We start from the raw sequence: 12,282 nt of genomic DNA, 5'->3' as shown, positions 1-12,282 counted from the left end.
GCAGTGAATTCTGGGATCAGAGAAGCAAGGGAGCACTGCATGATGGGGAATCTGTGCTCCAAATGCTAATCAACCCACACACCCAGCTCAGCATTTATCAGACCAGTTCTAATCTGGATTTACAAAGGACTTCCCCCCCCCGCACACACACACACATGCACACACTGCTAAGCAGAAGTAAAGCTTAATAGGCATCTCGGGCTGTACATTCCCCAGTCCCACTATGGGAGGCCTATTTAAACTTGATTGACTAAAACTTGGTTGCCAGGTTAGGGAATGCTGAGGCAAGAGACTGAGTCAGAGGGGGTACGGGCAACATTTGGTCAATGGTAAAGGGTTCATCACAGCATCCAGCCCGTTGGAGCCCTGACCACAAGTGTTGTCATACTTTTCCCGGGATGACTGGTGGAACTCCTCCCCCACCAAAGGTTATGAGCACTCCAATAATTGCTTTAAGTCTGTTAAAAGACTATAGTAAGATCTGGAAAAGTCATGCTAAGCTGAGGCTTGTTCACAAGTAAAAATCCAAAACCCTGATGCTGCAAGCTATCTATTGTTTCTGAAGAAACCATGAGATATCCCATCAGTATATCTGCTATCCATAGGAATTTCAAGTGGCTCCCAAGTGTCTGGTTATTCCCTAATCTTATTTGTTTTCTGATTATCAATCAGTTTCTTGAGATGTTTCAAACCAGATAACCCCTTGTCAATAGAAAAGACAATGATTTACACTATTAAGAATGCTTTAAAGAAGCTGAACTGCGGGTATAAAAATCTGTAAAAAAGCAGCAGTGTGTGTGCTTCCAGAGGAGAACTCTCTCTCTCACACTGCCCGCTTTTCTTCTTGAGACACTGAAAGAAACAGATCATCTCCCTTCAAGGATCGTACTATGGACTTTATCTGTCATCAAACAACCCGAGTGCCTTGGACTGGTGAGATCCCAGCGCTCTCTCTCCCTCTTCTCTGTTCTCTCTAGGCATAAAATTCTGAACCTGAACTGTATTAGATAAGTTTGAGCTAAGTTTCCCCAAATACTTAGTGAAACTAGGGTAATACAGTAACTGTTTGTGTTTATTTTTCCTTTGCATGTCTATTACTACTAGTGCCATCATATATTTCATATACTTAGCAATAAATAACTTTTATAGTCAAACTGGTAGTAACTGGGTATATTTCTCCTTCTCTACTTCTCCTTCCCCACTTGCTCTGCAGCAACACTTCTTTTACCTAAACTAAAGATCCCTGTGAAGCCCAAAAATACTGTGGGGTCTGCTCATCAAAAAGGCTAAAGATTGGGACATGCTCAGTTTGAAACACATAAGGGGATCAGCTTGTATAGGCTGATTGACCCAGTTTGCCTCAGACGTGCCCTAATGAACTGAATGCTGGCCCATGAGGGTGTCATCTGGACACTCAGCCAGATTCAGAGGTCTTCTGTTTAACCGTGTGCTTGTGTCTGACGGAAGTTTATTGTTGTTCTGATGAACTGATTCTGGGCATATGAGGGTGTCAGCCTGTCCATGCTGATCAACCCGGCCGGGTCCGGTGTGTCACATTAATTTGTGTGTATGTATGACTGATTTGGTGACTGGAGGAACCCAGCCCCATTGAAACTGAGTCCTGCAAGACAGCTCCATTGGGGGTGAGGACTTACCCCCTTGCAGAAGGGAGATATACAGCTCTGTATAGAAACACAAGCAACACAAGCAGCACATTAATAGAATTACCAAGACCCTAGAAACATATCTGTAATAAATGAGCACACCCCAAAGTGATGGGCAAATCTGGTAACACATTCTCTTAAGGTCCAGTACAAAAGGGTCCACTTTCAGATGAGTCCAGCCTGTAAATATTGACTGAAAAACCAACGTGAGCCTGCAGAGAGGGCTGCTTTGGTGTTCAGAGGGTGGGAAGGTACATTGCTCAGAGATGTATTTGGTGGCATATGCACCACTGCTATAGGCAAAATGCTTCCCTGTATAAGGAAAATGATTGATTGCTACCCTGTTTATTGCTGCAGAATATAATTGCAGCATTGTTTGGTCTTATCTGAATGCCATCCTTGTATATGGTATAGGAATGCAGGGGCAGCCACCAGTAGGGTAACTGAAGCAGGGTGACCCAGGCAGCAGCTCTTGATGCTACCTTTGGGTGTAGGGGCAGAAAAATGACAGCTGTTGCCACAGACACACAACTGCATTGGTGGCACCAACAGTTACATGTCACTGCTGCCCTGTGTGTTACTGCTGCCTCAGATACCCCACTGCCCTGTAACACCTCTGAGGGTGGAATGAATCTCTCGAGCATACCACCACAGTTTGCCTGTTACCAGATGGTGGTGTGGCTGTAGCCAAAGACTGCAGTCCTTTCATGGAACCTCTGACACTTCCTGGGATGTCTTCCAAGCCACACAGCTAAGGGAGGTGGAGGGGAAGCAGGGAAATGCCTCAAGGTAGAGTACACTTGGTGGTTATGTTTCTTCTGGAGCTGGGGAGTACTTCCTTAGGGCATGTGGGTGGGGAGAGCCTCATCCAGTTTGATATTGAACAGTTCCTTTCCCCAAGAAGGGAGGTCCTCAATGGTAATCTGTACATTTTTGGGAATCCCATATCCCTCAGCAATGTGGAATGCCATTGTCATGCCAGGCTGTGGATGACCAAGTCTGGGGGTCATCTCAGGGTCAGAAGAAGTCAGGAGAGCTGTTTGGGGAACAGTCAGGGATCCAGAAGGTCAGGCAGAGTATGAGGCTAGGAAGCTAGATGGGTTAGGTATGCAGGAAGTCAGGTACCTTGACTGAGGTAAACTACAGCACCAGACAGGCCAAGGCCCCAGGTTCAAAACCACAGTCTGATATTAGTCTTCCCCTGCCCACTTCCTCTAGCAGGCAGTGGTCCAGGCTTTGCCGGGTGATCTTTGCAGAAGTTCTGTACCATATCATGAGTGAGGATATTTTCTATGCGTTCCTTTGTGCATTCCTCTGGTCCATACCCTGTCACTTTACTAGGCAGAGTAATTTTCCTCACCATCTTGAGTCAAGAATTTCTTTGACCAAGTACTCTTATTGGCCATGGACCTTTATGAGTGGTGGAGGAGGATGGGATTGGAAATGGAGCATGTTTTCTGTGTAGGGCTTGAACAGGGACATGTGAAACTGGGACTGGGTGGTTTTTCAGTGTTGTAGGGAGGTGCAATTTGAAAGTGATCGGACTGATTTGATGGGTGATATGGACCAGGTTATAAGCTTCCCCAAAGATCAAGTTTGGTACAGATAGAGCTGTTTTGAGCCGATCAAACACTTCTCAGATCTGGGGTAAAGGATACTGATTGTGACCAGTAATCTGGTTCAGTGCCTAATAATCAGCACATAGATGGAGACTCCCATCCGTTTTTTTTTCAAACAGGATGGCCTCCCTAGTAAGCAGGGTGAACCTGCGTATGAAGCTCTGTGCCAGATTTTTTTTCCCCAGAGAGCATTCGGGTTCTGACATGGCATAAATACACCCCACCAGAATTTTTGCATCTGGCTGTAGATTGAGGGGACAATCATAATCCAAGTGTGGAAGAAGAATATCTACATTTTTCTTTTTGAAGATGTCTGCAAACTCCTGGTATTTCCTGGGTAAGCAGATTTCATGTTCTGGAAACAGTGCCTTTCAGAGGGTGGTGGGGGAGGGGCTCTGCAGCAGGTGGGCCTCCAGTTTGGATTGTAGGGGGCTCTGTCCTCCTGGCCTGCCAATGGCGTTGTTGGTAGTACCCTGAGTTCAAGGTGAGCTCCTGTGCTTTCTTCTTGATCAGGGGGTCATAGCGTGCAACTCAGGAAAACTCTAGAATCAAGGGGTAGTATGGGAAGCAAATGGCCCCAAAGTGTATGGATTCCCTGGTTCCAAGGAGATTCATTTTGAGGGTTGTGGTTTCATACTCCATAGGCCCTGAATCCAGGGGCAAACCATCTATGGTTTCTGTGCTTTCAGGTTTCCATTGCTGGCTTAGTGGGATTTGTAGATCTCATGCCATGGTCTTATCTATGAAATTACCTGGAGCTTGTGTCTAGGAGGGTGGTCAACACAAGGAATGAGCAGTTCTGACCTGGGACTCAAAGATGGATGGATAACAGTAGTTGGGGATTCTGTGGGTTGGGTTTGCTAGTCTTCACTGGTTGTGGATGCCTTGGGGACTTTGGGTGACCCTGAACCAGTCCCCTTCACCACGCCCAGGACCACTCATTTACCTTGACTCCCTTCCTTGGAGGCCAGTGGCATGCTTGTGTCCTGGGGCCCCACTATTGTAGTACCACTCCTGCTGCTCCTCCTCCACTTGCAACCCCATGCCAGTGGGTGTGGGGCTCCGGCACCCCATACCAGAGGAATGGGAACACCCAGAGTGAGGTCAGGAGGCTACCTGGGTCAGGTATCCAAGGAATCCATCAGATAGTAGCAGGACAAGCCGATGGTGCAGCAGCCCAGGTACAAGTTTGAGCCTTGTTACCCAGATGCTTCCCCTTTGGGTCAGAAGTTTATATGGGAAGGGCTAAGAGATCAGTTGACCTTGACTCTCCTCTCTGGTGGCAGGGAGTGGGGGTGTACCTAGGCCCAGATGGCGGGGGAGTGGGGCTGGGTTCTGGCTACCTCTATTAAACAGACAACAGAATTCACAGCATCCAGTCACTTGTAGGGATGTTTTGGTTATGGCTCTTGGATGTAAGGGGAAACCGGTTCTCTTGGGATTCCTTGGTTAAGAGTCAACTGGCAATGTATTTATAGATACAGATGTCCTACCTAGCTAGGGCTTGAAAATTAGCTATTCAAAAGTATCAGATGAATTAAGATTTGTGAAGAAAAAGGTTAACTTGCTTAGGCTCTTTCCTTAGGAGTGGAGCATATCTGCCAGGCCTTCTTATATTTTTAAACCCACCAGGGAGGAGGGCACCAAGTAGATATGGAAATGCTTGGTCACCTGAGGAAGGTCTTGATACTGTCTGTCTACTCTCCTTTTATTTGTAGAGCAAAGGGCAGAAGTCTTTCAGACTTGCTTGACTTGGCCTATCAGTACCTCACTGATAGACAAAGTTACTTCAGTAGACCTAGAGGGCTGCAGTGTGTCAACCAGCCTGTGAGCAGGCTCATTGACTTTTTGAGTAAGATCTGGAGGGCCTTAGTATGTGGAGGAGGGCAGAGGTAAAAATTTATCAGAGTGGAGAATGGGAATGGATTAGCCTCCTGGAAGTCACCTATCCTCAAAAATGGATCTGGAAAACTAATCCCACCTATCCCCAATGACAAAGAAAGTGGAAAGGCCCTCTTGCCTCAGGGTCACCCTGAGAAAGTTGGGTACTTTCCTTGTTGCCACCATGTCAGGGAGCCCATGAGGCTTTTCTAGAGGGCCTTTTCTAGAGGCTTTGCACTGCTGAACTGGATCTGCAAACTGAGCAGAAATGTGCTCATAACCAGAACTGGATGAAGATTCCAATGAGCCAACAGTGACAGGGGTGCCATGAAGCCAGATCCAAAGGCAGGCCCAGTGCTGGAATTATGAATATGAGCTAGAACATGGGCAGGGTCAACAGTACATTATACAGACAGCTGGAAATCACTCAGAACCTGAAGAGATGGAGAAGCTAGTGGAGAAGATGTCAGTGCAAAGTTTAGAAGGTGGGGCAGTCTCCATGACGACAGCTTCTCATGCTTGGGGGAAGCCAGGACAGGGATTTCAGTGCTAGTGTGGAACTTGGCTCAGAAGCCACTGAGCTGTCAAGGGGAGCCTTCTTTGGAGCTAACTGGGTGACTGAAAGCTGGGAGATGAGGCCATAAAGTTGGTGCCTACATCTTTACAGGCTTCACTGGGTAGAGGGGATGCTACATCTCAGAATACAGTAAGTATAGCAAAGGTGAATCAGGTTTCTTCCTGCAGCTCTGGGATGGGGTATGTCTTAGGGACTAGGATTAGAACTGTAGACATTCAAAGGATATACGAGAGCCAAGGCCGAGGATAATCTTGTTGAAGGACGTATGGCACTGAGCTTCATTTTGATGTCTAGGATCTGTGTCAGATCCCATAGATTTGTCCAGGAGATGGACTTGCAGCCTGGTCTCCTGCTCCTTTCTGGACCTACATCTACACGACCTGTGTAGGGAGCACTTTCTGGGAACACAGGAGTCTGAGGCAATACAGGCACTGTGAATGTTCACTTGAGGCAGCTCAGTACCATTGTAGGACAGTGGGGCACATTTTGAATCCTGGTGTGCAGAGAGAAGCCAGGCTTCTATTCTTTCAGCCAAAATAAAAGAATGGTAAACTGACTGACGAGAAGAAAAAGGCCAGCATGCTAGCACAGCATAGCACAGGTACAATTAAGCTTCTATGTCAGGGGAGAGGCCACAGCCTTCAGCAAAAAGTTTAACTATTTTTTAAACTAAAGGAAACAGGTACATTTGACAAATAACAACAATAACAACAAAAAAGAACATGGAAAAAAATAACATTAGAAACTGTCCAAGGACTAAAGTCAGAATTGTGGGCCTTGAATCATGAGCCAGTAATGTGCTCTGCCTTGAGGCAGTAGGTGGTAAAAAGCATGGGAGAGCAGGAAGCGCTGACAAATATTCCCTCAGCACAGAGCACGAGAAGAAGGCAGGGTACAGTGCACCCCACTGCTCCTGCTCTGCCAAATGACTCTGAGGTTGAGTGCTATGGTGCCTGCATGCCCACAGTGAAGGTGTGCATATGGACATGTGGTCAAAGGCAAAAAGTTTAATTTATCCATACCTTGAAAATGTGCTTATACCAGTTCCTGCATTTTCCCAGTACCTAATCTTCATTCTCAGCTCACCAAGCAGAAATGAAAACAAATCCTTATATGACAACATCACTTAGTCATTTTATTTTTTTGCCCTGACTAAAAAACAAATGACAACAAGAGTAATAAGAGAATGATGATGCTTTTCCCAAGGCATTTTCTCAGAGCTTTGTCTCTATTTAAGGTGCATCTGAGTGATTCAGAGTACCTTATTGTTTCATGAAGGAAAAGTATTACACAGTCTTGCCAACTGACCACTGTTATAGAGCAGAGGTCCACCAAGCCCTCTAGGAATGTTGTTTCTCTGATCAAGCAATGGACAAAATTTTTACATCTGAATCCCCTCCTTGTCTCAAACACCCTCTGTGCGGATAGAGAGGAACATGGTACAGCTTATCCAAAATCAGAGGCATTACTGCTGTAAGAGGACCACTGAGGACTGTGTTTCTGAAGGTCTCATCTGGCCCCTTTTCAGTCACTAAAGCTTCCTCTTCAGATACAGCAGACCCTTCTTTTATTATATGCCCCTCTCAGATGGCTTTGAATGGAAACTCTCACCGTAGTCCACACCCTGTAGAACCCCAACAAAATCCTTGGCTTCCCGGTGGTGCTATAAAATATTCAATATTTTTCCAGTTACCTGTGTGCTTGCCCCATTAACCTTCAAAAGCCTTAATGAAGCTCCCAAGCCCCAACCCAGCCATCTGCCCATGTGTGTGCACTCCAGATACTTCTTTTTTGAGCAATCCAGACTTACCTTTTTTTTGGGTTGGAGCACTGTTGTAGCTGTGATGGTCCAGTTAATGAGAGACAAGGCTGTTTTGTAATATCTTGTATTGGTCCGCCTCTATAGTTATGTTGGAGAAGCTTCCGGGCATTAAGTGCCCTTTCCCAAGTCTCCCATCTATTTAACTGGTCCAATAAAAGATAGCACAAAAAAGTCTTGCCCCTCTACTTCTTGGGGACATTTCTGCATCTCCAGTCCTTTTCATTTGAACTCCTCCATTCCATCACCATTCTCATGACTAGTGCACTAATGTGTGTGTGAGACTAATACGGAAAAGCACAGAATAGACTGTTGTGTGAAATGTTTAGCCATGTATGTCATGCAAAACATTACAGCCAAGACGCTTCATTAAGCATACAACTACTAGCAACATAATCAATCATGGATATATCTTGTTGAGCTCTCGCAGCATTCTCCTGGGGATGACATACTGTCCTCCCTTTCCACCAAAATAAGTGGGCTGGAGCTGAAGAGGCTTTGACTGGAACAAACCGACAGGGAACTAGTAACCTGATCTAATGCACTGATGTTTATGAAAAAAATTGTCCAGCATTCTTTACTGCTGCCACTGGCAGCAACATGAATCTGGGATTGGAACATCATCTTGTATAAATAGCAGGGAGCACTGTCTATCACATTAAATACTTTACATGTTCTGACCCCTGGCTGTACAAGGTGTTTGGTGTTTTGTTTTTATGAGTTCACTGTTCCTAAGTTGACCACATGTCCTACTTTTGTAGAGCTCCAAGTCCTTTCCTTTGTATAACATGGTTAGAGATTTCACATAGAAGACAAAGCAGGACTATTATACATAAAGGGGAAGAGGAATATTATACATCAGTGTAAAAGCAGAGGATAATGGAATTACCTAAACTCCTCCAATAGCCAAATGAGCTATTGTCTGGCAGATAGGACTGACAAAGGCAAGGCAGTATGCAAAGTTCTGCTAAAACTCTGCTGGAGAAAATCTAAACTTGTCCTTCTGAGATGTTTCAGTCCTGATTTCTTCAGAGCAAACACAGTTCAGCTTAAGGGTCCCAAGGCACAGACATCTGATAATCCTTCCACCTGCATGTCCTTCAGAAGTAAGTATTACCCTGCTGGCACTAAAAATAAGGTGGGGTGGCTGTGTCACAGATGTATCTCTGGTGTCTTTTCCATTCAGAAGAAAACAGGTGATCTGGCTCCACTGGGCAGAGGTGGGAATTTGTATAGTTTTCTTCTGTTAAGAATGTATTGTGTTCTCTGTGATGGAGCCACCTCCTGTACCTATAAAATTCCGAGAATTTGCCGATGGCAGAGAAGATTCTTCTTCTGGGTTTTGTACATCTTTGGTTTCTCCCACTATGGACTCTTGTGAGCTGGACTCTTGGCTTGAAACTGCATGGAAGCCAGGTTCCACACCTAGGGGTTCACTGTTCTGTAAGGGAAGCAAGGCCCTGTGGTGCATCAAGCTGTCATCACTGTTCTGGGCTTCCAGGGAGTTCCTGCGCTTGGCATTCCTGTTGGCCACAGCATTCTTTTGGGGTTCCTCAAAGCTTAGTGACAGGGTGACGGTCCCACTGCCAAAGCTGACCTTTTGCTTACAGCCACGCTGCTGATGCTGCTCTGCAGAGGCTGGCGGAGGGAATGGATCTTCCTGGTTGCTCTTGCTGCTGATGGAGGATGATGGGGTAGAGCCAGTGGAGCCACCAAGACTGTTAGACCGCTTACGTGATACATTGCTGCGCCTCAGTGTGGCCCTAGCTGCTACCTTAAAGGCATGGGCAGCTGTGCTGCAGCGCACTTCTTCAATAGTATTGCGTGATGGCTTGAAGAGGATTATGTAGACTTTGTTGAAGAAGATGCAAGCCAGCAACCCAAAGCTAGCAGCCAGGATGGCAATCACCTCCACCGCTGATACAAACTTGCCATAGGTGCTGGCATAGGCAGGGATGAAGGAGATCCAGACAATGAAAAAGATCAGCATGCTGAAGGTGATGAACTTAGCCTCATTGAAGTTCTCAGGGAGCTTCCGGGACTTGAAAGCAAAGAAGAAACAGATGGCAGCCAGAAGACAGGTGTAGCCAATCAGGAAGCCCAGGGCCATCAGGGAGCCCTCATGACAAGTGATGAAGATAATTTCATCTTCCAACTCATGGTTTCGGTAGCTGGAGGGAGGTGCAGTGTACAGCCAGATAACACAGATGACGATCTGCACAAAAGTGCACAAGAAGACAAGAAGGAACTGCAGATTGAGGCCCCACCACTTGCGGTGAAGACTTGTGGGAATCTTGGCCTCAAAGACCAACAGGACACGATTGGTCTTTACTAGGATGCAGGAGATGCAGAGGACAAAGCTGATGCCAAAGGCTGGCTGCCGTAAACGGCAGGTCCAGTCCTGGGGCTTGCCAATGAAGAAGAGTGAACTGGAGAAGCAGCACAGCAAGGAGAAGAGGAGGAGGTAGGACAGTTCCCGATTTGTGGCCTTGACGATGGGTGTATTGCGGAATTTGGTGAAGACCCCTAGAACAAAAGAGGTCAGGAAAATTCCCAGGACAGCAAAGAGAGTCAAAGCTATTCCAAAGGGCTCTGTCCATGATAGGAACTCTATCTGTTTGGGGGTGCAGGATGTGTGGTTTTCATTGGACCAAAAATCATCAGGGCATTTGTCACAAGCACTTGCATCTGCAAAATAAAGAACATATTTGTTAGAACAAGGAAGGGCCATCCAAAGAAAAATGGGGCAGTGACTAGCCCTTCATCTAACACATAAAAGGGACTCCTGTAACCAAGTTAGATTATAATGTAATTTGGCCACTCTGAGCAGGAAAGAGTGCTGAATGATGGGACAATAAGCCTCCCATAGGAAATGGCTCTGTGTTGAAAATGAAGGGCATTTATGGGCCAGATTATACAATTCTTGAGCTGTGCTCTACTTTTCAGACCCATTCCTTTGGAAAACTTGAGAAGGTTTAAATACTCACTGCTATTATGTGGATCCTTGGACAAACACCTTGGGAGGAATATAAGAATATTGCTCGGGCATGCAGGGATGAAGTCAGGAAGGCCAAAGTGCAATTGGAGTTGCAGCTAGCAAGGGACATGAAGAGTAACAAGAAAGATTTCTATAAGTATGTTAGAAACAAGAGGAAGGTCAGGGAAAGTGTAGGTCACTTACTGAATGGGGGAGGCACAATGGTGATAGATGATGAGGAAAAGGCTGAAGTGCTCAATGCCTTCTTTGCCTTAGCCTTAACGGGTAAGGTCAGCTCCCAGACTACTGCACTTGGCAGCACAGTTTGGGGAGAAGGTGACCAGCCCTCTGTGGTGATAAAACAGGTTAGGGATTATTTAGAAAAGCTGAATGTGTACAAGTTCATGAGGCCGGATGAAATGCATCCGAGGGTACTTAGGGAGTTGGCTGATGTGATTGCAGAGCCACTGGCCATTATCTTTGAAAACCTGTGGTGATCAGGGGAGGTCCTGGATGATTGGAAAAGGATAAATATATTGCTTATCTTTAAGAAAGGGAAAAAGGAGGATCCAGGGAACTACAGACCATTCAGCCTCACCTCAGCCCCTAGAAAAATCATGGAGCAGGTCCTCAAATAACCAATTTCTGAGCACTTGCAGAAGAAAGTGATTAGAAACAGTCAGCATGGATTCAGCAAGAGCAAGACATGCTTGACCAACCTGATTACTTTCTATGATGAGATAACTGGCTCTGTGGATGTGGAGAAAGCAGTGGATGTAATATACCTTCATAGTTTCATAGTTTCCTAGCTGGTAGGGTCAGAAGGGACTGGAGCAGATCATCAAGTCCAACCCCCTGCCATAGGCAGGAAAGAATGCTGGGGTCAAATGACCCTGGCTAGGTGATTGTATAGCCTCCTTTTGAAGACCCTCAGGGTAGGAGTGAGCATCACTTCCCTTGGACGTTGGTTCCAGATCCTAGCCGCCCTGACTGTGAAGTAGTGCCTCCTGATGTCTAGCCTGAATCTTATCTCAGTCAACTTATGGCTGTTATTCCATTGTTACCCCCGGTAGTGCTCGGGGGAGTAGAAACTCTCCTATTGCCTGCTGGGCCTCCTTGGCCAGTTTATAGACAGCCACCAGATCCCCCCCTCAGCCTTCTCTTGTGGAGACTGAACAGGTTTAGGTTGCATAGCCTCTCCTCATAGGGCCTGCCCTGCTGCCCCCTGATCATGTGAGTGGCCTTCTTCTGGACCCTCGTGATGCTGTCCACATCCCTCCTGAAGTACGGCCCCCAGAACTGGACACAGTACTCCAACTGCGGCCTGACCAATGTCACATAGAGGGGGAGGATCACCTCCTTGGATCTGCTTGAGATGCATCTATGGATGCATGATAAGGTGCGGTTAGCCTTCCTGACTGCATCCCCACACTGCCGGCCCACGTTCATCTTGGAATCAATAGGGACTCTAAGATCCTTTTCTGCCTCTGCACTGATGAGATGGGAGTTCCCCAGCCTGTAGGTATGCTGCTGGTTCTGCCTCCCCAGGTGCATCACCTTGCACTTGTCAGTGCTGAATCCCATCCTATTCTCATCCGCCCACCCCTGTAGCCTGTCCAGATCTAGTTGTAGCCTGTTCCTACCTTCTAGCATGCCCACCTCTCCCCACATCTTAGTGTTGTCCACGAATTTGAACAGGGTGCTTTTCACCCCCTCGTCCAAGTCGCTGATAAAGATGTTGAACA

General features: G+C 46.5%; 1 protein-coding gene and 1 long non-coding RNA gene across 3 annotated transcripts in view; one reads left to right on the top strand and one right to left on the bottom strand.

Moving 5' to 3' along the window:
- The first annotated feature begins 1,810 nt into the window (after positions 1 to 1,810).
- The window catches only part of LOC109296608, a 26,993-nt gene continuing 16,521 nt past the window's right edge, over positions 1,811 to 12,282 (top strand). Inside the window, exon 1 of the long non-coding RNA XR_002096999.1 lies at positions 1,811 to 2,453. This is a non-coding gene — a long non-coding RNA (uncharacterized LOC109296608). The remainder of the gene's footprint in view (positions 2,454 to 12,282) is intronic.
- The window catches only part of CASR (calcium sensing receptor), a 150,381-nt gene continuing 144,832 nt past the window's right edge, over positions 6,734 to 12,282 (bottom strand). For both annotated transcript variants that reach the window (XM_019516078.1, XM_019516079.1), the window contains one exon: positions 6,734 to 10,248. In XM_019516078.1, coding sequence (XP_019371623.1) covers positions 8,807 to 10,248 — 1,442 coding nt within the window. In that variant the 3' untranslated portion in view covers positions 6,734 to 8,806. The remainder of the gene's footprint in view (positions 10,249 to 12,282) is intronic.

The sequence above is a fragment of the Gavialis gangeticus genome, unplaced genomic scaffold (genome assembly GCF_001723915.1).
Source record: "Gavialis gangeticus isolate Ggan-Ray unplaced genomic scaffold, GavGan_comp1, whole genome shotgun sequence".
Classification (NCBI taxonomy): Eukaryota; Metazoa; Chordata; order Crocodylia; family Gavialidae; genus Gavialis; species Gavialis gangeticus.
This window is presented reverse-complemented; position numbering and strand designations above follow the sequence as displayed.